A 23,966-nucleotide genomic window follows, 5' to 3' on the forward strand; every position below is an offset into this window, starting at 1 on the left:
ACTGTGACAATGTTGACTCCATAAACCTTTTAGGTACCATTGAAGTTTCCTCATATGCAGTCTTGCATATGGAATTAGTAGAATGCAGGATGCCATGAACTCCAAAGTCTGCTGTATTTGTCTTGCAGATAACTGGGTTTTTGTTGCCATCTGTTTGAAATATAAAGCCAGTTGCCTTTGTTTGTCTGGCGTTAAGATAAGCCATCTGGGCAGTTGTATTCAAGCTTGCACCCAGGAATGTAATTTTTTGAGGGTACCAGTTGTGATTTCTTTTCATTTATTGTGTACTCTAGGCATGTTAGAAGCCTTTTTACAAATGGCAGATGTTGAAGAAGAATGTCCTTGTTTTCTGCTTGAATGAGACAGTCGTCCAAGTATGGATAGATTTGTATGCTTCTTTGTCTGCAAAATGCAATTACTGGTGCCAGGCACTTTGTAAAGACCCTGGGAGCAGTAGATAAGCCAAAGGGCAGTGCAGAGAATTGGTAATGCATAAAACCTGCCTTGAAGCAGAGGTATCTTCTGCACGATTCCCTTATTGGGATATGCAAGTATGCCTCTTTTAAGTCTAGAGTCACTAGCCAAGCGTTCCTGCCCATGATAGGCAGTAGCTGTTGTAAAGTCAGCATTTTGAGTTTTGGAATGTCCAGGAACGTGTTCAAAATCTATAAGTCCAGTATTGGATGCCAGGCATTCTCTTTTCTGGGTACCAGGAACAGTCTTGAATATAAACCTTGTCCTTTTTCCTGTTCTGGTACTGGTTGAATAGCCCCCATATCCATGAGGGACGTAACCTGTTTCTGAGCCTCTGCCCATTGATTTTGTGGCAGATCTGGCCAAACGTTTGGAATTGGCAAAGTATGGAAATGAAATCTGTACCCCTGGGATACTATGTTTAATACCCACTTTTCCTGGGTAATTAACTGCCAATTTTGAGCATGAAGTGCTAATCCCCCCCCCCCCCCAAGGGGGCTGCTTGGTGATGTAAGAGGAAAGTCATTGAGCCTGCTTACTGTAGGGTTGTGCTTAGTTTCCTCCAGATTTGGAAGTTGAGGCACCCCATTGCTTTGACCTGTAAGAACCCTGTGATTGGTATCTAGAGCCTTTTGAGCACCTGGATTTGCCTTGAGAGGCTCTGTTGGACACAGGAAAGGACCAATTTTTAGTAGGCCAGTGCCTACCGAATCTGGGTGGCTGCACTTGTAAGAAATATTTTACAGTTTGCATAGATTTAGCTTTGTCTTCTATTTTCTTTAAAACCTCTTCTGCCTTATTAGCAAACAGAGTATCATGCTCTAAAGGGGCATCCAACAATTTAGCTTTAACATGATCAGGCAGAGTTTGCTCCTTGAGCCAGGCATGCCTTCTAATCACAGATCCAGTAACTGCGGCCCTGCAAGAGGCCTCCAAGGAATCAAAACCACATTGCAAAGTATGCTTTCCAACCTGTTCTGCTGCATGCAATAATTCCTGTAATTCTTTATTTTCCACACAATCAGAAATCAACATAATTTTCTTTTTCTGTAAGCCCATAACATGCTGTTGATATTTAAGCATATGAAACTGGCAATTTAAGGCCCTAATTGCCAAGGTTGCAGACGTATAAACCTTCTTTCCCCATCTATCCAGCGTCCTGGAATCTCTATCAGAGGGGGTAGGATTTTTGGCTGTAGAGGCCTTTACACCTTTGGGACCCTGTGAGATAGTTTCAGGATCAGCAGCAGGATTTTTGAATAGAAATTTGTGGGAATCAGGAACCCTGTAATATCTGTCTGGCTTACTAAGAGCCGGAGGTAGGGAATCAGGAGCCATGCTTGATTCCGAAAACACATCATCAACAATGTCCAATACAGGAGGTATAGCCAAAGGCCTATGCTGAGGAAGAAGAAGGAAATCCCTAAGCCTCTTTTTTGTTTCAGAGAAATCCTGACTCTCCCAATGAAAATGTTCCCTTAAAGTATGCAAGGTTTCTCCAAAAGAATAATCCTTAGGAAGAGATGCAGATGGGATGGATTCCTCTGCATTTGAATCCTCATAGGGTGGTATAGAAAATTCCTGATCAGAAGAGGAATCAAAACAAATGGAAACCTGATCTGAAGATTCATAATCAGTGTCTTGCCTAGGCCTCTTAGCAGGGGGGGGGGGGGTTGGGAACCCCTGATCAAGGTAATTAAGTCCTCAGCCATTTTGATCATCTGCTTTTTAGGCATAGGGGCCTGAGCACGTGGCTCATGCGTTGTTTTTTTAAGACTTAAAAGATGTTTTTGATATTATTTTTGAAGCTAGCGTTGGTTTTATATAAAAATGTAGAGGCCTGAAAACACCCTCAGAAGCCAGTGCCTGCTCAGTGTCTCCAGACCCATCCAAGGGAGAGACATCTGCAGGTTCAATACTCAGAATCTCGCTGCATACCAGACTCTGCATGGGTCTCAGTAGAGGCCTGCAACTCAAAAGTAGTGGGTATCAGGGGCTGCAAAAGCACCTCACTGAGAACCAGCGACTGGCTTAGGAGAAGCTTAGTCATCGGTTTTGGACCTCGACGGTCTGTCTCTGTCTTTTTCTTTGCGTTTTTTGTGAACTCTGGTAGTTAGATTGCTAACAGATGACATTTCAGGGTAATTAAATCTAGATCCAAAATATTTTGAAGCAAAAATATACTAACGCTTAACAGTGCTTGGTTAAATCTAGCACAAAACCGACAGTAAGGCACATTATGATCTGGGCCTAGGCAAGGAATACAGTACAAATGAAAATCCTTATGAGGTATTTGCTTCCCATGAGTAATGCAATTATCATCTTTTACTGACATCAGTAAGGAGCAAGAAAAAGTTTCCCCAACGGGGTACTTAGCTTTAGTTGAAGACTTCGGTTCTGAAACTCAAATGCGAAAATTTCAGGAGTCTGCCAACCAGCACTTGCGAACTGCTTCTGCTTCGGGCACCGCACGACAAGAAAGACTGACTAAAATATCATCGGAGAAGAGACAGCAACCGACACAGGACCCAAGACTTTGTTATTCAGGCCGACTGAGGGCAACCTGCCAGCAGATTACCCAAATGTAATGGCTGCAACAGTGAAACACGAAGAACATCGAGCAGCTCCTGTAGAGCCTTCCATCATAGTCTGTAACTGCCTTTAAATAACTGACCTCTTGAATGTAATATATTAGAACAAGAACACTTGTCCATGTACCTGCTTAACTGAATAAGCTACTGGCAACTTCAACAAGGTGTCTTTCTTTCTCCCACAGGGAGGATATCAAAGAGAGACAGTTTCCTAGACCTCCTAGGTAAAGTGATTTTATCTGAACTAATCCTTTATAGTCTGTTTTTTGTTAGTTCTGTCACCGTCTGGGTCACAGCTCGGATACCAGACTTCACTCGAGTCCTCTGGATTACCTCAATTTTAACATTCAGATAGACAGAATTGCACAACTTCATAAGAAAGCTCACAGCTGTATGAAGAAAATCTTGCTAGCAGCATGTGTCTTGCTTGAACGGTTACTGAAATATCATAAGCTGTTTATTACAATGCTACAAAGTTAATATTCACTGCCTTTATTTTGGCTTATAAAATCCAGTTTAAAGTATCAGACTGAATGCCACCAATATAAAGATTAATTTATCCCGAATAGCTTGCCATTTACAGTTTTCTAGTAACAATTACAGTTCCAAAGGTATGAATATTTGTTTGACCTGTAAGGTGATAACTTCACTTCATTTTGTTTTGTTTTTAAAGACCAGCCACACCCACTGGGAGTTAACAGTACACACTCAACAGAGCTGTACTGGGGGGAATGAGTTTTAAGGTCAGGTAATGTACATCTTGTGCCTTTCTATGAAGTGGCCTTCACTTATACAATACATGGCCACTAACTGTATTCATGTATTATAAATTCAGATCTCCACACATTGCTGCAAGAATGAAGTGTATATGGATTGTGTAAATTCTTAAAGTTTACAAGTGCGACCCCCTATCATATCCTTGCTAGCTACAGATCCTCTAACATGAGTCTGGAAAACACATCTCTTACCTAAACCTACTAGAATCTGTTAGCATTCAGCCTAATGTCAAACTTTATGGGTGACTTCAACTACCCCTCCATAAACTGGGAGACTTCTACGACCTATAAATCACTTGCTTAGACATTTTTGGACTTCAACAATGCAAACACTCTGGAGCAACTATTTAGCTCTCCAACTAGAGGTACAAATATCCTAGATCTAGCACTCACGGACATGGGGGATGCTGCTCCCTCCTCCCTGGTAAAATCTGACCACAAAATGATCTCCTTTAGTATTAAAACTAATCTAGAACCCCCATCAAACTCTAAACCTGTTAAGAACTTTGCTAAGGCCAATTACCTCAAACTAAGTGAGAGCTCATTAAACTTTCAAGCCCATCCAAATTTGGATGCCACTAAGGCCTACGCTAATCTGTAGCATACACACACTGTACAAAACACTGTACAACCACATTCATAGCTGCAAAGAGGAGGCAGTACCTGCCAGAGTCAAACCTATGATTACTGGCAAAAATAAACCATTCTGGTGAACCCCCTAGCATAAACAGGCTATTCAACAAAAAGAGAAAAAATCCTCTCCAAAGCCAAGAAGGAACAGACAAAACAGTGCAAAAAGAAACTAACCAGTCTAAACAAATTAGAGTGGTGGTCAAATCGGCCAAATCAAACTATGACGCAAAAATAGCCTCCCAGGTGAAATAACACAAGACTTTTTTTAATTATGTTTGTAACCTCAGGGGAAATGCTCAGCAATGTGCAGAGTTAATCATGAACAGCCTGAAACTATCACAAACCTGCTGGCTGAAAAGTCCACTTCAAACTTTGTCCCCCCATCACCTCCTACCACATCCAAAGAAATATCCACAACCCCCCCCCCCTCACCAGTCATTAATGAGTGCAGTAAGGACCTACTCCCTTGTAAAGCCAAAAACAGAATCTATCAGGACCACTAGAAACCCTCTTTAATCACAGAGGAATAGAGGACTGCAACAGTTCTCTCTCTACACAAGGGGGTCCCATCAACTTGACCCAGGAAACTACAGACCCGTAAGCTTGACCAGTCTTATCTGTAAGGCCATGGAGTGAATTATGATGGAAATAATAATGACATAGGACCTCTCCAAAAACTGGACCAGCCCCAATTTGGCCTTGTTGAAGGGAGGTTTTGCCTGCTCAATCTAGTGGACTTCAAGAAAGTCACCAGGGCCATGGATGTGGGTAAAACAGTACACATCACTTATCTATATATGGACAAAGCTTTTGGCACAATCTCCCACTCAGGGATCACAGATAAATGTACAGAGTTAGGCATAACCTCTATATCATCAGATGGATAGCCAACTGGCTCACTGACAGAACATGTTCTGATAGGTGAATCTGCTTTTGATAAGAAACTTGTTACTAATCAAGTCCCACAGGGCTCAGTGTTGGGACCCCTACTGTTGTGTATATACTTCTGTGTAGTGAAGATCAATGTTAGGGGCCTCTGGCTCACCAAGTTGATTGACGACTGTAAGCTGGGAGCAATTATTGAATCCCGAATGTTGACATCCTACAAACAGGCCTAAAAATGACAAATGACTGATTCCAAAACCATGGTCAGAGACTAAATGTTAAAAAATGCACAATCATACTCTCTGGTAAATCAGATAGCCCTGCAAATTATAATATTGATAGCATACCTCTAAAAGTAGAGCAAGTGGTGAGGGAGTTAAGAACATAGACAGACAGTAAAACTTTGACCAACAGGTAGATAACAGTAGTGAGGAAATCGTTCTGTGTGGCTCAACTTAGAAGTTAAGACATGGCATCAAGATCAAATGAAGTCATAGTGCCATTGTACTTGGCCCTTATCAAGCCCATTATTCTGCATTAACTAACCAGGCACTTAACACCAACTGGAGCAACCCAAGAGGTTTCTCACTAAAAAAATACAAAATGTAAGACATGTCTTATGCAGAACGACTTCTTATATCGCTTATTGAGAGGGCTTATGCCTGACCTTCAAGGCATTCTCTGACCCAGCCCTGATGAATGTTACATATTCACAAGAAAAATACAAGGGTTATGCAGTCCATGGACCTGAACCATATTTGTGACTAACAGAACTTACTGGAAATACAGATTTGTATCCCAAAGGCTATCCTGTCTGTGGAATAAACTTTCCATCTTTGTGAAACAAAGCCTGTCCCTCACACTCTTCAAAAAGAATTTAAATAAATGGATGGGGAACTGTAAATTCACTCCTGGGGTACTGCTCATGTTCCTTATGGACAGTGTCAGTCTGTAAAATGAATCAGGGTTCCAACCCCCAAAGACCCGCTACCCTGATAATACTCCAGCCCATATCTGGGGAATTACGATACAATACAGTCATATCCTGGGTATTATTGGATAGGTTTGTAAAGGTTCTTGGGCATTAGCCTACTAATCATCTATGAACATATGCCCTAGCCTTATTTACTTCCTTTTAGAACCAGGGAGAGGAATCTTAGCTAAAGACTACAGGAACCAAAGTATACCAGTCTGTTGACTTTTTCAAGCAGTTCTAATTCACTTTTACTGTTTTTGCTTTCTTGACTCAGGAATGCGCCATAAGCCGCTTGTGAGAAGTACTTGCTGTCACACTACAGATTTCACAAGCATGCATGATTTGCAGACACAGTCACTTAACCTCCTTGGTGTATTCTACATTGCACTTCCCTATTTACTATCATGAAACATCTAAGGTAGCTAAGGTACAGCACAAAATTGCAAGACAGAACCTTCCCAAGTCTCACAGCTCAGCAGGACTTGGGCCTTTTTAGAGTTCAGCTTGGACCAAGTCTGACAGCTCTGCAGGACTTAAATCTGACAGTTCATCTTGGACTAACTTGTTGATCACTTAGCCAAAGTGAATAACAGCATGTTAATATGACTAAGAGCTTTAGCACATATGGCTGTAATTAACCATACCTGCATAACAAAGCTGTTTTGACCACTTGTTTACGCTTTAACAAAGGCAGCCCACTTTATCTCTGAATTATAGCTCACATTGCTTTAAACACTAATTACATATTATCCAACTATTGTGCGTTTGAGATCATTGACAGGGTATTACAAATGAAGTAGTCTTCCGGACATACACTATTAGTATAAAAATAAGGGTGCTGTCATGAACAACTTGACTGAATATGCACATCATGAGAAGCATGTCTTGCAGCCAGTGCCTTGCTACAAAATTAATTACTTGATTTCCATAAACAACTTCACTGTAACCACAAATATCAACAGGCCATAATGTCTATCCGAAATGCACCTCAAAGCAATGTATACCACTCCTCTGAAATACTTTCCTTTTAACTCACTCAGGTGAAGTTGAAACAAATCTGGGCTCTGCAGTCATCAAATAAATTTATAACTATTACAGCCTGTCACTCACAGCCTCTTAAAAACGGTGAAGATTTTGGTTTGACTATACAACTTTGCTCTTCACACAGGGTCTATACCTGAAACTTGATTTGGTTACCACAGTGAGTTCAACCAACTTTGGTAATAAAGCTTACAGAAAAGTAAACTCTTCCTAAAAAAAATATTTTCTGGGCAAGGACTTTATAAACAGTGAAATATTTCCATGGAGAGACTCTACAACAGTGATTACAATTTTCTTCACTGTTATGTATTAACTAGGTCAGCAAACTGGTCCTTCTTGGGCTCTTTTCTGCCATGAACTGAGCCACAGAAAGACAAATTATGCATACCCACCGAATTAAGAACATTAGACACACAAGACTCCAATTACATGTGAGGAATGGACCACAAAACCCAATATTTGTGACTCAGAACTATTGTACTGCTCTCAAAAAGTGTGTGGTAAACTCTGTGGCTAATAAACTGGTCATAATTGGGACTTTTAACTTATTCCCTAGAACATTCAATCTTCCAAAAAAAACAAATGAGTTGTACTATACTGCCACAAAAGTCATGCATACATTTAAACAGAATGAAGACGGGATACTGAACATATAGACAGGTTAAAAAGTCATTACATAAACAAGAAATGTACATATTACCAAATTTCCAGTGTTTGCTTTACGGAACCTGTCACTGTAACTTTTGCAGGTCTACTAAACTTTCCTTCAGAGAGTACTGGCCAGGAAGTTAAGGAGATTAGTTGTACTACACTAAATACCCTCCACTCAAATGGGCAGCAGGATGTTTCACAAAGGTGTTATGTTAAACAGTTGTTCACCCATTATGGGACTCAAGAGTTAGCAAAACCTTTCCTTGGAGATTTTCAATCATTTAGCTAGTCAGGTCAAAAGGGAAAATCGCATGGAGGCTGTATAAAACACAAAGGGGCAAAAAAAAAAAAAAAAAAAATATATATATATATATATGTGTGTGTGTGTGTGTGTGTGTGTATATATATATGTGTGTGTGCTTACACTGAAACAATAAGCTTTAAAGTAAGCTTTAAATTAGATTTGCTTAGCAACTATTTTATACCTCTGTACAACCTCTCTAAATTAAGCACATTCAAAAGTGCATGCTATAAACACCAGAACTAGTAGCTGGAGTCCATCTCAAACAGTGGAAACAATGATGCAGTCTTCCATCACTTGATGTGTCGCAGGAAAGAATGATGGCCTTCATTGTTCATCTGAAATCCATTCTGCATAATCACTTATGGCCATGTGCATATTCTCAATGATAAAAGGGCATGTAATACTGTCTACCTAAAGTCCCCCTTCTGATTTCTCAAAACAGATTGCAACATACTTTTGCTTAAATACAAGTCTATATGATGACAGCATTACACACACAGAGACACAATTTCCCCCGTTCTGCTCTACAGCCTTCACACACAAAAAAAAAATCATTTGAGTTTATTAGCTCACAAAAACAGAAATAAGTTTTGCTGTCCTCTGTGAGTGAATTATTAGATTTTGCCAAAATGAGGAAAAATTCATAGACTGGATTAAAATACAGTGGCTCTTCAGGAGAATAGTGAGGCTGCTAACAAACGCAATCAATCCCCAGAAGCAAGGTGACTGATTAACACTATACTGCCCACCCATCACTAAAGAAAATGAGCGAGGGTGATGACAACACGTTGCCTTTGAATGATGAGCCCTCCAGCATAATTGGACTCAGGCTGACTGGGAAAACGTTATCACTACTCACAGGGAAGCTGTCAAGATGTATGGACCATCAAAAACTAGTGCATGTTTTGGAATTAATAGACATTTAATTCATGTAAAACAGTAAGAACACAACAGTCTGATGTAAAGCATTTTATATCTGTGTTACAAACAGAACTAAACAAACTAAAAAAAAAAATCAAGAATGGGAAGCTGAAACTTCTGTATTCAGCATGGGAGCTGCCAAAGATAGCAACAGTACAGAAGAAGGGTAATCTATGCATACTGATCAGCTAGATGAAACATTGTCTAATGCTCAGACGTAAGAGATTTTTCTGAGCTACCTGGTAGAACAGATTTCATACAGTGTCATACTGAAACTGTGCTGGAAGAAGGAAAACAAACTGCAAGTCACCAGAGTCCCAAAGAAACCAACAAGTAATGAAATGAACACAATTCATAAATGTTAGTGAGGAGTCCCAATAGAACAGAAACTGTTTTGGTCCTTAACCCAAATGGCTCTCTAAGATTTTGTAATGATTTCCAAAACCTGAATGTCATACCCAAATATGACAATCATTCAGTACCAGGGTAGACAGGTTCATAGAAAGGCTAGGCAAAAAAAAAAAATGTTTCCCCATCTTAGGTTCAAGGAGGGGGTACTGTCAGATTCCCTTCACCTCAAAAGCCAAACATAAGACAGCTTTCTCCATCAGAAGGTTTGTTTTTTTTTTCATTATACTGTCTTACCATTTAGATTTCAGAGAGCTCCAGCCTAATTTCAAAGGCTTCTGGATACAACTTTGAAACCACACACCCGGTACTATATTTAGAAGGTTGGGAGTTACATTTATCCATAGTGCAAGCATTGCTACAGTCTAAAGACAGGCAAGACTCACAATACTGTCAAAAGTATATGACTGAATCCAATTATCCTTCTCCCAATCAAAAACTCACCTTTACCCTACAGTACCATATGACAAATTAGAATGAAACTAGCATGTTACTACAGAATTTTTTTGTACCAAATTTTTGTAACATAACCCATCCTCTGACAAACCTTAACAAAAGGTAAGGTACCTATCCAGATAGGAAACAACAAAAGCAGATATGACTTAAGTGAAAGCTGTCTTATACTTTGAGGGAGTCTTGGGTGCTTTTAATTTTGCTAGAGCATTTATTGTGTATATCAGTGCATCTGCAATAGCTGTGTTATCTCAAAATAGTTTGAGGGGAGCACCCAGTCTGCTACCAAAGTAGGATGCTAAATAAGGCTGAGATAAAACACTGTGCTGTAGAACAAGACAGTCTCACTATTATGTGGGCATACACTTCTTTGCAGTATAATTTATTGCCATGTACCTTTGCCTTGATAATTGGACATGCATCTTTGCAATGGTTGCACAGGCAATATGACAAACTCCAAATAGTGGATGTAAGTGTTTTCACACCACTAGGCATAGGCCTGGCAACAGCCTCAAGAATGCAGATGGGTTATCCCATCCCATTCAGAAAGGTTATTTTCAGCTCAGCAGCTGTTTCGCATATGACAGTAGCATGTATAGTCATTATGTTATGGTAGGAAATCCTGTGATAGTCAAGTCAAAATGTGAATGACTGAAAAAACTGTTCTTAAAAATAAGGCTTGTAGCCACAGTGATCATAAATATTTGCCACTCATGGAGAAAGATTTTGAGGCTAATAGTGAATACTTTCATAACTTCTTCTGGTCAGTATGCATCAAAGTATTAGAAGAATCAATGGAAAGTCTGCAGATGTCTTCAAGGAGTACCAGGATCCTATACAATTATCTAGTCTTCTGACAGGCATCAAGCCTCCTAGCCTTTCCCCTACCCAAAATGGGTGAGCCAATACCAGACACACACTCCCTCATTGGCCAAGTGTTAATCAGTGCCAAGTTAATCTGGGTTGTTGCCACGGCTTTAATTTCCCTGTACAACAGAGCTGGCATTACAAATACATTTTTGAGAACAGAAACTCAATAGAAGTACGGACTAACAGTCCAACTCTAAAACATAATGAGTCAAATATTTTACTCAGTTGTATCTGACACTTTAAAATCACTGCATGAACGCGGGAAAAAAATTAAATAAAAAATCACTCAGTGTTTATGGAAACATAGCAAGAATAAACATTTTCATGGACAAATATAGCTCCATGAAATGGTAAGAAACTAATTTCACCTTCGTATATTCATTTTCCCAATAACTGTTTAATCCAATGAAGGGACACAGAACAAATGGATACCAATTATAGAAACTAGTCCCAGACAGGAATCCAGCCCACTGCAGAGAACCTGTATAGATGTATTTACAAAGACACTTCAGATATCACACTGCCGTACAGAAATGTAACTTTATTATACTCTCAGAGCAAGTTCTTTAAATGTACATTACTCATCACTTTAAGCTGATCCTGTAACTGCTACAGTAGTTATTACTTGATTCAGCAAGTGTGCATGAATACTTTATCCTTCTATATCACATAAAAGACACAGACTCAAATGAAACAGACTACTGGCTACAACAGAAAACTTTATTCATTCTGATAACACATTTAAAATGGTAACGTTCCATCAACAGTAATTCATGCAATTTGATTAATGCACCCCACTTTACAGGACGAACCAGAAAGAACCTTGTTCAGCTGTAACAGTTTTGACCAAATAAGAGATACACACCACTTTTTAATAAAACATAATCCTTTTGCTAACATGTACTTAAAATGTTGCAACGTTTTGTCTGCCAATAAAAAAGAATTTATGAAGACATTTTCTCGTAGCATATCTTTTGTTTCTCCATGCCATATTCAATGTACAACTCCTACTCAAAAGCATTAGAACAGCCACAGCATTTTAAAGATATGCCCATGTACTACAACACTGCCTGGAATTTCACATTTTTGCTGTAGCTGTTACAGTAGTTACTATATGCTGACACTACATAGGATAAGATTTCTGTTAATCAAGTGTTCATGTAAACCTGCCCATCACCATTTTATACAAATGTATAAATAACATCAATCTACCATGTGTTCTCTTCATGGTTCATCTAGTCACAAATAATGAATTTCCCTGTAGAGTTATACAAGAACAAGTGTTCTTAACGACAGCTAATCAGTCCTAAAAGCAAATGCAAATTTGTTAACTTTGTATATTTATTGCAAACTAGTCAACAGACAAAACTGTAGCCATCTAGAAAACAAGTTAGGCTTTTTTTGTCAGAGTGATTTTTCCTAGTCTTTGTCATTTACTGCAACTTGTTCCTCCTACTACATTGCCAGTATGCGAGTCTGATATTCCCCTACAGTTAACAGTTGAGACATTATTGTCTTTTAAAAAGTTCATATTATATGACTAGCTTGTGTTTATATGGATTTAGAAATCCTCCCAATACTTATAAGGTAAAAATAACAGTGATCCACCAGTAACCGTGATCTCTTAGCATGTTGTACCTACTACCGTCAGGTCTCCATTCATGACTAAAACATTATCAGACACAAGATAGTGGATGCACTTAAATTTTGATTCTTAGATGCACATCTGTTCCTTACTTTCATGGTACAGTGATGAATACATTCACAAATACCTAGTCTGTAGCTGCAATAATAGAGTGTATGACCACTGAATTTTATTCTTGGATGCAGATCTTATTTTGCCCATTGCAGTTAGAAAAACAATAAATACTCTCTTATAGGTTTATAGATTAGTACTAAGCTAACTGCCCTTGTGAGCCATTTTAAGCCTAGCCAATTATCCCTCGTGAGACTCAAACCCTGCACCTTATGTTTGTAAGACAAAGACCTTAGCCATTAGGCCACCCTCGCAACTCTTATTTTTGTAATACTGTTCAACCAATTTAACAATGTAGAACTTATAAAGCATGTAATATAAAGTGATGTAGTTTAATAAAATAAAACACGCCAGGGGTAAGAAGGCTAGTACTGTTATTGTAGAACTTATAAAACATGTAATATAAAGTGATGTAGTTTAATAAAATAAAACATGCCAGGGGTAAGAAGGCTGGTACTGTTATTGTAGAACTTATAAAACATGTAATATAAAGTGATGTAGTTTAATAAAATAAAACACGCCAGGGGTAAGAAGGCTGGTACTGTTATTGTAGAACTTATAAAACATGTAATATAAAGTGATGCAGTTTAATAAAATAAAACACGCCAGGGGTAAGAAGGCTGGTACTGTTATTGTAGAACTTATAAAACATGTAATATAAAGTGATGTAGTTTAATAAAATAAAACACGCCAGGGGTAAGAAGGCTGGTACTGTTATTGTAGAACTTATAAAACATGTAATATAAAGTGATGTAGTTTAATAAAATAAAACACGCCAGGGGTAAGAAGGCTGGTACTGTTATTGTAGAACTTATAAAACATGTAATATAAAGTGATGTAGTTTAATAAAATAAAACACGCCAGGGGTAAGAAGGCTGGTACTGTTATTGTAGAACTTATAAAACATGTAATATAAAGTGATGTAGTTTAATAAAATAAAACACGCCAGGGGTAAGAAGGCTGGTACTGTTATTGTAGAACTTATAAAACATGTAATATAAAGTGATGTAGTTTAATAAAATAAAACACGCCAGGGTAAGAAGGCTGGTACTGTTATTGTAGAACTTATAAAACATGTAATATAAAGTGATGTAGTTTAATAAAATAAAACACGCCAGGGTAAGAAGGCTGGTACTGTTATTGTAGAACTTATAAAACATGTAATATAAAGTGATGTAGTTTAATAAAATAAAACACGCCAGGGGTAAGAAGGCTGGTACTGTTATTGTAGAACTTATAAAACATGTAATATAAAGTGATGTAGTTTAATAAAATAAAACACGCCAGGGGTAAGAAGGCTGGTACTGTTATTGTAGAACTTATAAAACATGTAATATAAAGTGATGTAGTTTAATAAAATAAAACACGCCAGGGGTAAGAAGGCTAGTACTGTTATTGTAGAACTTATAAAACATGTAATATAAAGTGATGTAGTTTAATAAAATAAAATATGCCAGGGGTAAGAAGGCTGGTACTGTTATTGTAGAACTTATAAAACATGTAATATAAAGTGATGTAGTTTAATAAAATAAAACACGCCAGGGGTAAGAAGGCTAGTACTGTTATTGTAGAACTTATAAAACATGTAATATAAAGTGATGTAGTTTAATAAAATAAAACACGCCAGGGGTAAGAAGGCTGGTACTGTTATTTCCTTTGACTTTATCATAAACTTCAAGCTATAAACAATAAACACAACACAAGCCAAACTGTATTTATTCCCTCTGCTCACCACAAATCATTAGGAGCTTCCTAGAAAACATATACCCAGTAATTTTGTGAGAATGCATAGGAATTCCTATGCTCCACTGAGCATTTTCCATTATACAAATGGTAAAAGTAGTTTACTCATAATTGTGCAAGTACAGAATAATTCCTGTGCTCTATGAATCTGTTTCCATGATATAAATGGCAAACAGACTTACAAATTTTAAAGTAGTTACTTTTGAATTACTTTTAGAATCTACTTATACAGATCATACAGATATGCACGTTTGACAAGTCAAAGCAGAATCAGCACTGCAATAACGATATTGGAGACAAAACCTGTAGTTTACAGTTATGGGACATTATGTATGCATTTTCTAAGTCAAGGGATATAATGCAATTATTTCCTTTCAAATGGGTCACAAAGCCTGAGGTTATGAGGACCAGATAGGTAGATATGGGGTAAGGTTACAGCCATGGGACTTTAATGGGTACTAAAAGAAGGTATTACGAAGATAGGAGATGAGTGTAGCTCTGGCAAGCACAAAGAAGAGTTTGTTTACACAAGAGACATTAATGCAATGATTTTACAACTGTCCTTCCTATCTTTTATCTTGTAAGAGTGATCCTCTAGTAGCACCATGAAAGGTTTTTATGTCAATACTGCAGCCTTAGAAACTAGAGATGCTACAAAGTAAAGGAAGACAATGCCATGGGGGGGGGTTATGATCGGAAAGCAGGCAAGATGCAGTTCAAAATATGGCTAAAGTGGCTGCAGCAGTCTTTCTGTTCTCCAAAGAAGGGGGGATAGGTGCCACATTTGTGGGACCACATCAATAAAAAGGGAGGTCATTGCAGCTGAAGGACCTTAAAAGAAGTAAGTGCAAGTTACTATTGTTGGAGCAAAGTGCAGATTATTACTCTAACAAGATGAATAAGAACTCTCAATTCCAATCAGATTTGACAGAACATTTTACTGGAACCCCTACAACTGGTAATTCAGTCAGAAGGGAATTAACATGGCTAACTTCACATTCCAATAACATTTGTCAATACTGTTTTAGTAAATGAATACATATTTCCTACAATAAGATTACGAAACATTAAAAACAGACTGTTGTGTGATTATAGCAAGAGCCTCACTAGTGGCTTATCAGAAAAAGAGGAACGGATGAACTTACATCTAATCAGACTTAAAAATGAGATCTACAAGCCTCTGCTCCCAAAATAAAAAAATATAAAAAATACCCCCATTTAAACAAATGCATAATAAAAGTTCACCATCGATTGGTGTCATTTATTAGAGATTATTCAGTAGTACAAAGATACTTTCAAAGGAAAAAAAGGAGTTTCTTTAAGAAATGGTCCCAGGCATTTGCTGTAAACATCCAAAACAGATTCTTGGCACCGGCTGCAACTCAAATTACTACAGTCCAGACTGTTAGAAAAAAAAGCACATTTCAGAAACTCCAAAAAAATAGGTTACATGTGTTCTGAATTAGGAACATCAATGGGCTTTACAAAGAAAGAAGACTCAAGATGTAGTTTTCTCTCCCTTTTTGAAGATTTATTCAGATCTTCTGAAATGGCTCCTCATGGTTTGGTAATCTGTCCCATAAACAGAATGGAACCTAAAAGGAATAAATCACGAAAGACATTAAATGGCAAATAACCGTAATGTTTTCCTCCAGTCTTGAGATTCACTTTAACATCACTTTGCACACCTCTGCACGTGTACATTTAATCTCCACTCTGTACATTTATCTATGAATGTGAGTAACACAAACACACAGAAATATGTTGTATACAAACCTTCCCACAAAGAAATGTATATTTTAAACAGAATCAAGGAGTTCCTCATATCATACCCAGTTCTGAGAAATTAATTCTAGGCATTTTTTCACTGACATCATTATAATCATCCACCGTTGTCTCAGGAAACTTCAACATGTACCTGGGCAGTAGTTATGTGTAGAGATACAGAAACAAGTAATGTACAGCTACCTGCAAAACAGTACGACCATTTACACTCCTACTGACCTGACTTTGCTAGCATACATCATGAATAAAACTGATAAATCAAAATCTAAATTAGGCAGCAAAAACATGGGAAATACCGACTACTTATCCACAATTCCAGTATAGCAAAAAAAATAAATAAATAAATAAATAAAGTCAGAGAATGGGAATATTATCACAAAAGAGGACTGCAGTAACCGTCACTGCTCATTTAAAGCAAGTCAGAGTTATTACAAAGGAAGGCAGTTTCAGAATATTCAAGGTAGCTGAATGGAGGAGTGCAGCCCAATCACTGTCAACAATTAGTTAAACTGTAAAGATACTTTATTTGTACTATGGACACTAAATGCTGCCACCAGCTACCAAACAAAATAAATTCACAGAGAACTGTCCACAGATTCCAGAGAAATGTTCTACTTAGTAGAATAATGAATCCAGCAAACAACAAGAGTTGAACAACACGATGGCTCCAGGGTCAAACTGAAAGAAACTTTTATTAAAAAAAAAAAAAAAAAACAAAAAAAAACAGGTAAGTGTTTTCACAGTTAATCCAACTGCTTCTTCAGATGTTTCTTTGTTAGTTTGAGCCTAGAGCCATTGTGTTGTTAGACTCCAATTAATGAATCCTTGGATGGACACTAGTTTTCCACCTATAAAAACATGCCTTTTTTCTTGCAAAAATGCCATGCTCAGGAAGATCTGGTGGAGTCTATCACTGACCAGCGCGATCCCAGATATCAGTGCATTGAAGGATCCAGTTAGGGATCTATGTTAATTACTGGACTATCAGACCCTAATTCATGGAAGGTGGATCTGGTTGTCTTGCACTGAGCTTTGAGCCTCAGGGCCTGGACATTATGCAGGTGTTTAATGTCTAGTGAGAGCTTGGAATGCATACACACTGCACCATCAGGGAGCTGTGCTGTGCTGTCTTCTACTTTTAGTACTTGTTCAAAGCATAACAGATAACCCAGTTAAACTGCAGCCAGAAAAGAAACTGATGTGGAAGACGTGTGCACACAAGCATGAACACAGACACATTCTTTACAAGCAACAATCCATATTTAATAAAATGGTACTTAAAGATAAAATCTAACATGAGGAGAACTCATCCTATTACCTGTAGGGTTATGTCGAATGCAGAAAAGGAATGGTCTGTCCACTATAAACCATGGAGGTGACGATCTTGCCATTAAAACAGCGGCTGGAATAAAATCACAATACAGTAATAATTAATTTCCTTAAGACCATTTTCTTTATTTTTCTTGTTTCATTAAATAAGCGTATGAGCTACCTCTACAAATATACACTCCTCTTCATATACCTAAGATGTAAAAGGCAGGTTTTCCCATATGAGCTACTTCTAAAGAAATACACTCCTCTTCACATACCTAAGATGGAAAAGGCAGGTTTTCCCATATGAGCTACTTCTAAAGAAATACACTCCTCTTCACATACCTAAGATGGGAAAGGCAGGTTTTCCCATGGGAACCACATTGCAGGATTTGTGGTTTGAAAAAAGTGGATGAGGGTGGAATGAAATGCATTACGCAGCTGAGAAGCATCACTGAAGTTCTGTACAGCTAACTACAGAGTTAATTCTTTAAGTTCTGATACCCATTCTGGGGACAGTATGCAGGCTGATCATACTACTTTATCTAAGTTTACAAGGCAGTACTGAAATCCAAATTGTTGATGCCAATTACATACCCATCTTTATAAACTACACCATTTCTCAAATTTATATTGCAAATGTATAACTACAAATAAAATCATAACTTATAGGCTATATCTGTCATGCTTTCAGTGTCATAACTGTGTATTACATGGTATTGCAGTGGCAAGTACATGTGCTCCTAATTAATGGTATATTATAGGTCTAATATACATACTAATAACATATGCATTTATTTTACACTAAAAACTATACATAATTACGTACATTGATTTGTTAACACTGACTCATTGTATATTGTTTTGTTGCTACAGTTTTACTGCTTACTATCTCCGCAGATTCAGTGTTACAATATCATTTGCTCTATATATTTCACCTTTGACATTATTATACTGGACACATACATACAAGTGTATATTATATTAACTATAATGGATGCTATTTACTGATTACATACTGTAAACCGTTTACTTCATTGTTTGAGTTGATACCTGCACTGTTATATTTGTTGTGTATTTGCACATATGGCCTGGGTCACAGCAAAAAAAGGATCTGCAGTCCATTTTTCTCACCCGGTTAACACAAAATAAATAAAATCTCTTCCTGATGGATAAGGAGTTTGCTATCAGGATTGTATCTTATTGACATACATTGGACTATTATAGAAGCAGCGCTGTTCTTTACAATTCTGCTCCACTACAGTTAAATCTAAAGATGACACACTTCATCCTTTAAGCTAATGGGGTGATTCATATGCTAAATTCAGAAATGTAGCTTATGTAAACCAGTTAAATTTGTACCACAAATATATAGATTTTGTATGAGGAACGTAGCATCAGGACAGATCACAACTCTTACTTCTGAAAAAAGGCTCTTCCAAAAATATTTTACAAGAATAGTCTGGAACCAGTTTGGGATTATGGACTCATTAAGAGTGCCCAGCACCAGAAAATGAAACTGGAATTCTAAACAAAAGCTAATCGTAACTGGATTTAAATACTTATATATACTCCCATACTATAATCCATCATTTTTTTTTTTTTGCATATACCGATGCAGTATAGTGCATGACATTTTTTTACAACCTATTTCATGTCGGGGAAAAAAGGTCACCAGATCAGCACTTCTACCCAATTAAAATAAGATAAAACAAAGTGCTACAATCTCTGTTCTCCTTAAGGCACTTACTCATTTACTTTGCACTTTTGTCTTGCAGCACAGTCTATTTTCTTTTAATGGAACAATCAGTAAGAATTTAGTATTTGTTTTGTTAACCCAAACCACAATGGATAAAAATACCAGATGTTATTAGAAATCTGTATCCCATTAAAGTACATTTGTACTACTACACTACATGAATAATAGTAAGGCTACAAAGCATATTGTTTTCGTAACTCGTTCTTACATTTAGTAATATCACAAAATTACCAGTGGTGAACAACTGACATGAATACTTGTAGAAATGTATTAAGTTATCAAAAGATGCAAAGTGTGTAAATGATGTACACTATTACTTACTTGTTGCAGCTGATGCCTTAGTTCCATCTTCATTTACTTCTATTTTGGCCTTCTGCAGGGCATAAGACACATAAAGCTGCTCCGACACTACATGAAACACATTTAATTAGTATGAAACTGAAATGCAAGAAAGTGGTGCATTCAAGAGCTATGTCATGAGCTTTATTCACATTTTATTCAGAACATTTCATATACTACCACAAGGACCCCTTAAAATGTTGCACTTTGCAAGAGATGAAGATTTTGGAAGCAATTTTAAGAAAAAAATAAGTGGGAGATTCCTGCTATAGAACATTTTCCTGTTTAAATTTCTAGTTTCCTACTGTGGTCATATTGTTTGCTAGTTATCATAACCATCAAAGTTAGCATTGCTATATTTCTGTCAATACCAAACACCTGAATACATTAACAAAATAGATACTAACTCGGAATTCCTTAACATTTCTTTCTATCAAGTCCACAGTACCCAGTTTTATACTGTACTGCAGTTATATTCTCTTCTTGCTTAATAACATCAAGGTTGTGAAATAAAGTCTACGTGACATGATGTGACTCGAGTGCTTGTCTACTTTAATTATGACTTTATTAGAAAAAAAACACATCTTCACTTCTAAATACCAAAACATCACACGATGATTTACAAGCACCAATAAACATTCTCACATTAAAAAAATCCTGCTTCCAAATGTGCTATTTTTAGACTACTACAGATTACATTAACTGTAGTCAGGAGATTCTTAGATTCACATTTAATGGCTTTTAGCAGGTATGCATAGTTTGCACTATGTATCTCATTCTACTAGTCCTGTTTCTGAAAGCGCACTAAATCTTCCCATTCTGTGCCCATTTAGCAAGTCTATCCCATATCTGACCAATGAGATGGAAACCCATCTGTTTCGTATTTAATTTGATGCTCCTCTTGACTCTCTCCTTTCAAGATGAGAAGGAGCCATTTGCAAACTCCATATTTTTTTTCATTCTTGACCCAGCTATACTACATCCCAGTTAAGCTTTGAGTAAAGTTTGTTTTTCCACTTAAATTACTGTGCACTAGTGCTGATGTAATTAAATACTCACCTGTATTCTTTGTGTTGCAGTGGATTTCTGAATTTACAACTGGTTTCCCAAGTTATCTCCTGGTAAGATTTGGGGGTGTTGCTATTGTTCTGGGTGAAATTTGCTACTGGTTGCAAAAGTAGTGGATTGTTTGAGTGGCCTGTGTGCCCGGACTTGCTCTTTAAACTTAGGATGTCTGTGGACATTGTTTTGCTGCGCTACTCTGCTGGGCTGCAACTGTACGAAGATGCCCTTGGATATCTAACCAGACAACCTCCGAACCAAACCCCAGTACATCTGGGAAGTGTTGTGTATTCCAATCAGGGTTACACACCACTGAGAATTATTTACATCAGTTCCAAGTATGTGCACGGTTTGGTTCTGTAATCTGACACTCACTGAGTATTGTACTAGGAGGGTAACAACATCCAACTGGGCACACACGCACACTGCTGAGAAGGACTGACTGCAGTTGCGGACTGTTATGGAAGCTCAAGTGCAGTCATGTGCATCTAAGAACATTTGCACAGAATCATATCAATCACTGTTGCGTTCCCTTTTGCTGTATGCATAGTGTTTACTTTCTGTTTCATTACTTTTTTCAGATGTCAGTATTCAGAGCTGAAGTTTAATCCTTGCTGTGATTTGCAAATTTGTAGTAAAACTGCAGTTGTGGCATCCATGCCAATTTATAGTTGTAGCCTTTAAGAAACCATTACTTATTGCAGTTGCTTTTATTGTATTTTGCACTCACAATTTGCTGTCTGTTGCAGGCTTTCCAATTAGTGCCTGAGAATGGAGAACTAGCGAGGGATCCACTACTGATCTAGGAACCTACAGAACTAGAAGCCTCACCAAATTTATCTGCAAAAAAATCATCATTATGCAACTTAACAAGGACGTAGGCAGTCTAGAAGCCCTGGACTCCAGCTAGTTTGGGTTTGTTATAGTCAAATTCTGTCTCCTGGTGGGTTTCTTTCAGGAGGTTACTGATGCATTAGACACTGGCAAATTAGTTCACACTGCTGGACCTGGCAAAGGCCTATGATACCATCTTGTATTCTATCATCATGAATAAGCAAACCAAACTAAATATAACCCCTGTGCTACCCCACTAGATAGTAAACTTGCCAATGGACAGAACCCAGTCTGTTAGTGTTGGAAGCATGCTCTCCACCAAAATAGCAATTACCAGGGGAGTACCCCAGGGATCGATTCTAGGACCATTTCTCTGATGGCAAAGCTAACATAATCAAGGGCCTGTGGCTTACCAACATTGCAAACAATTACAAATTTGGAGCTGTCATTAACTCCCCATCTGACTTCCAGATTCTTCAGGAGGAACTAATATGCAAGCAAAACTGAACACCCATGCACATTCCACATAGATAAAGTCCCTTTAAAAGCTGATACAGTTATTGGGGACCTGGGCACTTTCAATGACAAAGATCCATCCTTTTATCACCAAGAATTCACCATTAGGAAATCCTTTTACTGAGCCAGACTAATCTCTACAGAAGCAGGGACTGTGTTACAAGCAGCAAGATAAAACTACCAATGAGGTATGACTCAGTCAAAGGAAGGGTACATTCCCTTGCAGAAATTGTAGTTTTTGTAAACCTATATTTAAAGGCAACACATTTGTACATCTGTTAACAAATATGTATGTAGTAATAATTCACATTCAGACTGTAACACTATGAACTTAATCTAGATTTCTATTTGTAATATTTGTCCAGCCTTCTATGTTGGCAAAACAAATAGGAAGGTAAAAGAATGAATTGGTTTCCATTTGTCAGAAATAAGAAGGAAACTTGATAGTAATGCACTTTATAAACATACAAGTGAAACAGATGTGAAACATTCCAAATTTATGGTACTTCAAGTTTTTTAGTTTAAGAAGAGGAGTTCTGATATCAAATTGAACATTTGGAAGACAAATGGATAAATAAAGAGCTGACAGAAGCCCTGGACTAAATGCTGTAAATAGTGTGAAACCACTATTGAAAATGAAGTATTTCAGACGATAAGGATGAATGTTTTTAATCCGTACAATTTATTACATATACAACTTATATATATATATATATATATATATATATATATTTTACTATTAAAATACTGAAACTCGAAAAAAAAAAAGTACTTAACAGCGAGCTAATTAGCTGAAAGTACACATTACCTAACGATCCTAATGTCGAAAACCAGCTGTTAATGCCAAAAATGTCAAACACAACATTTTACGGCACTTAACAGCAATGCCACCCTTGACATAACTCCCTAACTAGTACACCTAACATCCCATTTATGCAGGGGGCAAGTCCCCCTGCATCCCCCCCTGTGGGGGTCTGTGCCCCCCACCCCCCTAATGATATATTCCAACTCCGAGATCGCACTACAGTGAGGAAAGGGATTTCCCTAACTGCACTGTACCGTGATCCCTGTACATCCCTTCAAACGTTCATATTTGCGAATGTACAGTACATTCGCAAATATAACGTTCTATCATTTAGCTTGCACACATATGAACTATTCGAACATCTGTAGTTCGAATATTTCATAGGCATACAATGCTACTTCGAAATTTTAAAAGTAAACCATTTATATATATAAATAACATTTTTTTTACTTTTTTATTTATTGCCTCTATTTTAACTATTTTAAATTAACATAAACAAGTAAATGTTAATTACTAGATTGATTGAATGAACAGTTGAACAGTATACAAGGTGTTGGGTCCTTTTCTTGTGTGATATAACTTGACAAAGCATTTCATGAAGGCTTGGAAGCTCATTGTGCTTTTTAATAAATAAAAGGGATTTATCTGTTTTTTTGTGTTTCCTGGAACTGGTTTCTTCATTCAGTTGTACTGTTATTGTACCTGACTCAGTTTTACCTGCTTAAGCTTTCCATTTTTGTTGTGGAATTGTAAATAAACCCTGGGTCTCCCCCCTAAAGCAGTCAGTGAAAGAGGTTGAATCTCAGTATAAGTTAGTGATAAAAAGGATTGCCTATAATTTTGGGATAGTGTGGTCCTCCGGATCTACAGCCTAACTTTAATCTATGAAGCTATAAAGATGGCTCACACCGCAACAATGCCTGGGTTACAGCTACTGGATACCGTAACAACCAATTTAAGTGGGGCAGTAATCATTATGGGAAGACTGGGAAAGAACCGTGGTGGTAGGCTGGTGGGCTAAGGCTGGATTTTCAAACAATTCAAGTGGTGCTTTTACATTTTACATTCTTAGT

At 37.5% G+C, this 23,966-nt stretch overlaps 1 protein-coding gene across 2 annotated transcripts in view; it reads right to left on the reverse strand.

Moving 5' to 3' along the window:
* Positions 1-11,689: 11,689 nt before the first annotated feature.
* Positions 11,690-23,966, reverse strand: part of SERPINE2 (serpin family E member 2) — a 315,644-nt gene continuing 303,367 nt past the window's right edge. For both annotated transcript variants that reach the window (XM_044070250.1, XM_044070251.1), the window contains exons 7-9: positions 19,659-19,745; positions 17,586-17,669; positions 11,690-16,077 (exon numbers count right to left, since the gene is read on the reverse strand). In XM_044070250.1, the coding sequence (XP_043926185.1) occupies positions 16,040-16,077; positions 17,586-17,669; positions 19,659-19,745 (209 nt within the window). In that variant the 3' untranslated portion in view covers positions 11,690-16,039. The remainder of the gene's footprint in view (positions 16,078-17,585; positions 17,670-19,658; positions 19,746-23,966) is intronic.

The sequence above is a fragment of the Protopterus annectens genome, chromosome 4.part1, assembly GCF_019279795.1.
Source record: "Protopterus annectens isolate FY-2018-M chromosome 4.part1, PAN1.0, whole genome shotgun sequence".
Classification (NCBI taxonomy): Eukaryota; Metazoa; Chordata; order Ceratodontiformes; family Protopteridae; genus Protopterus; species Protopterus annectens.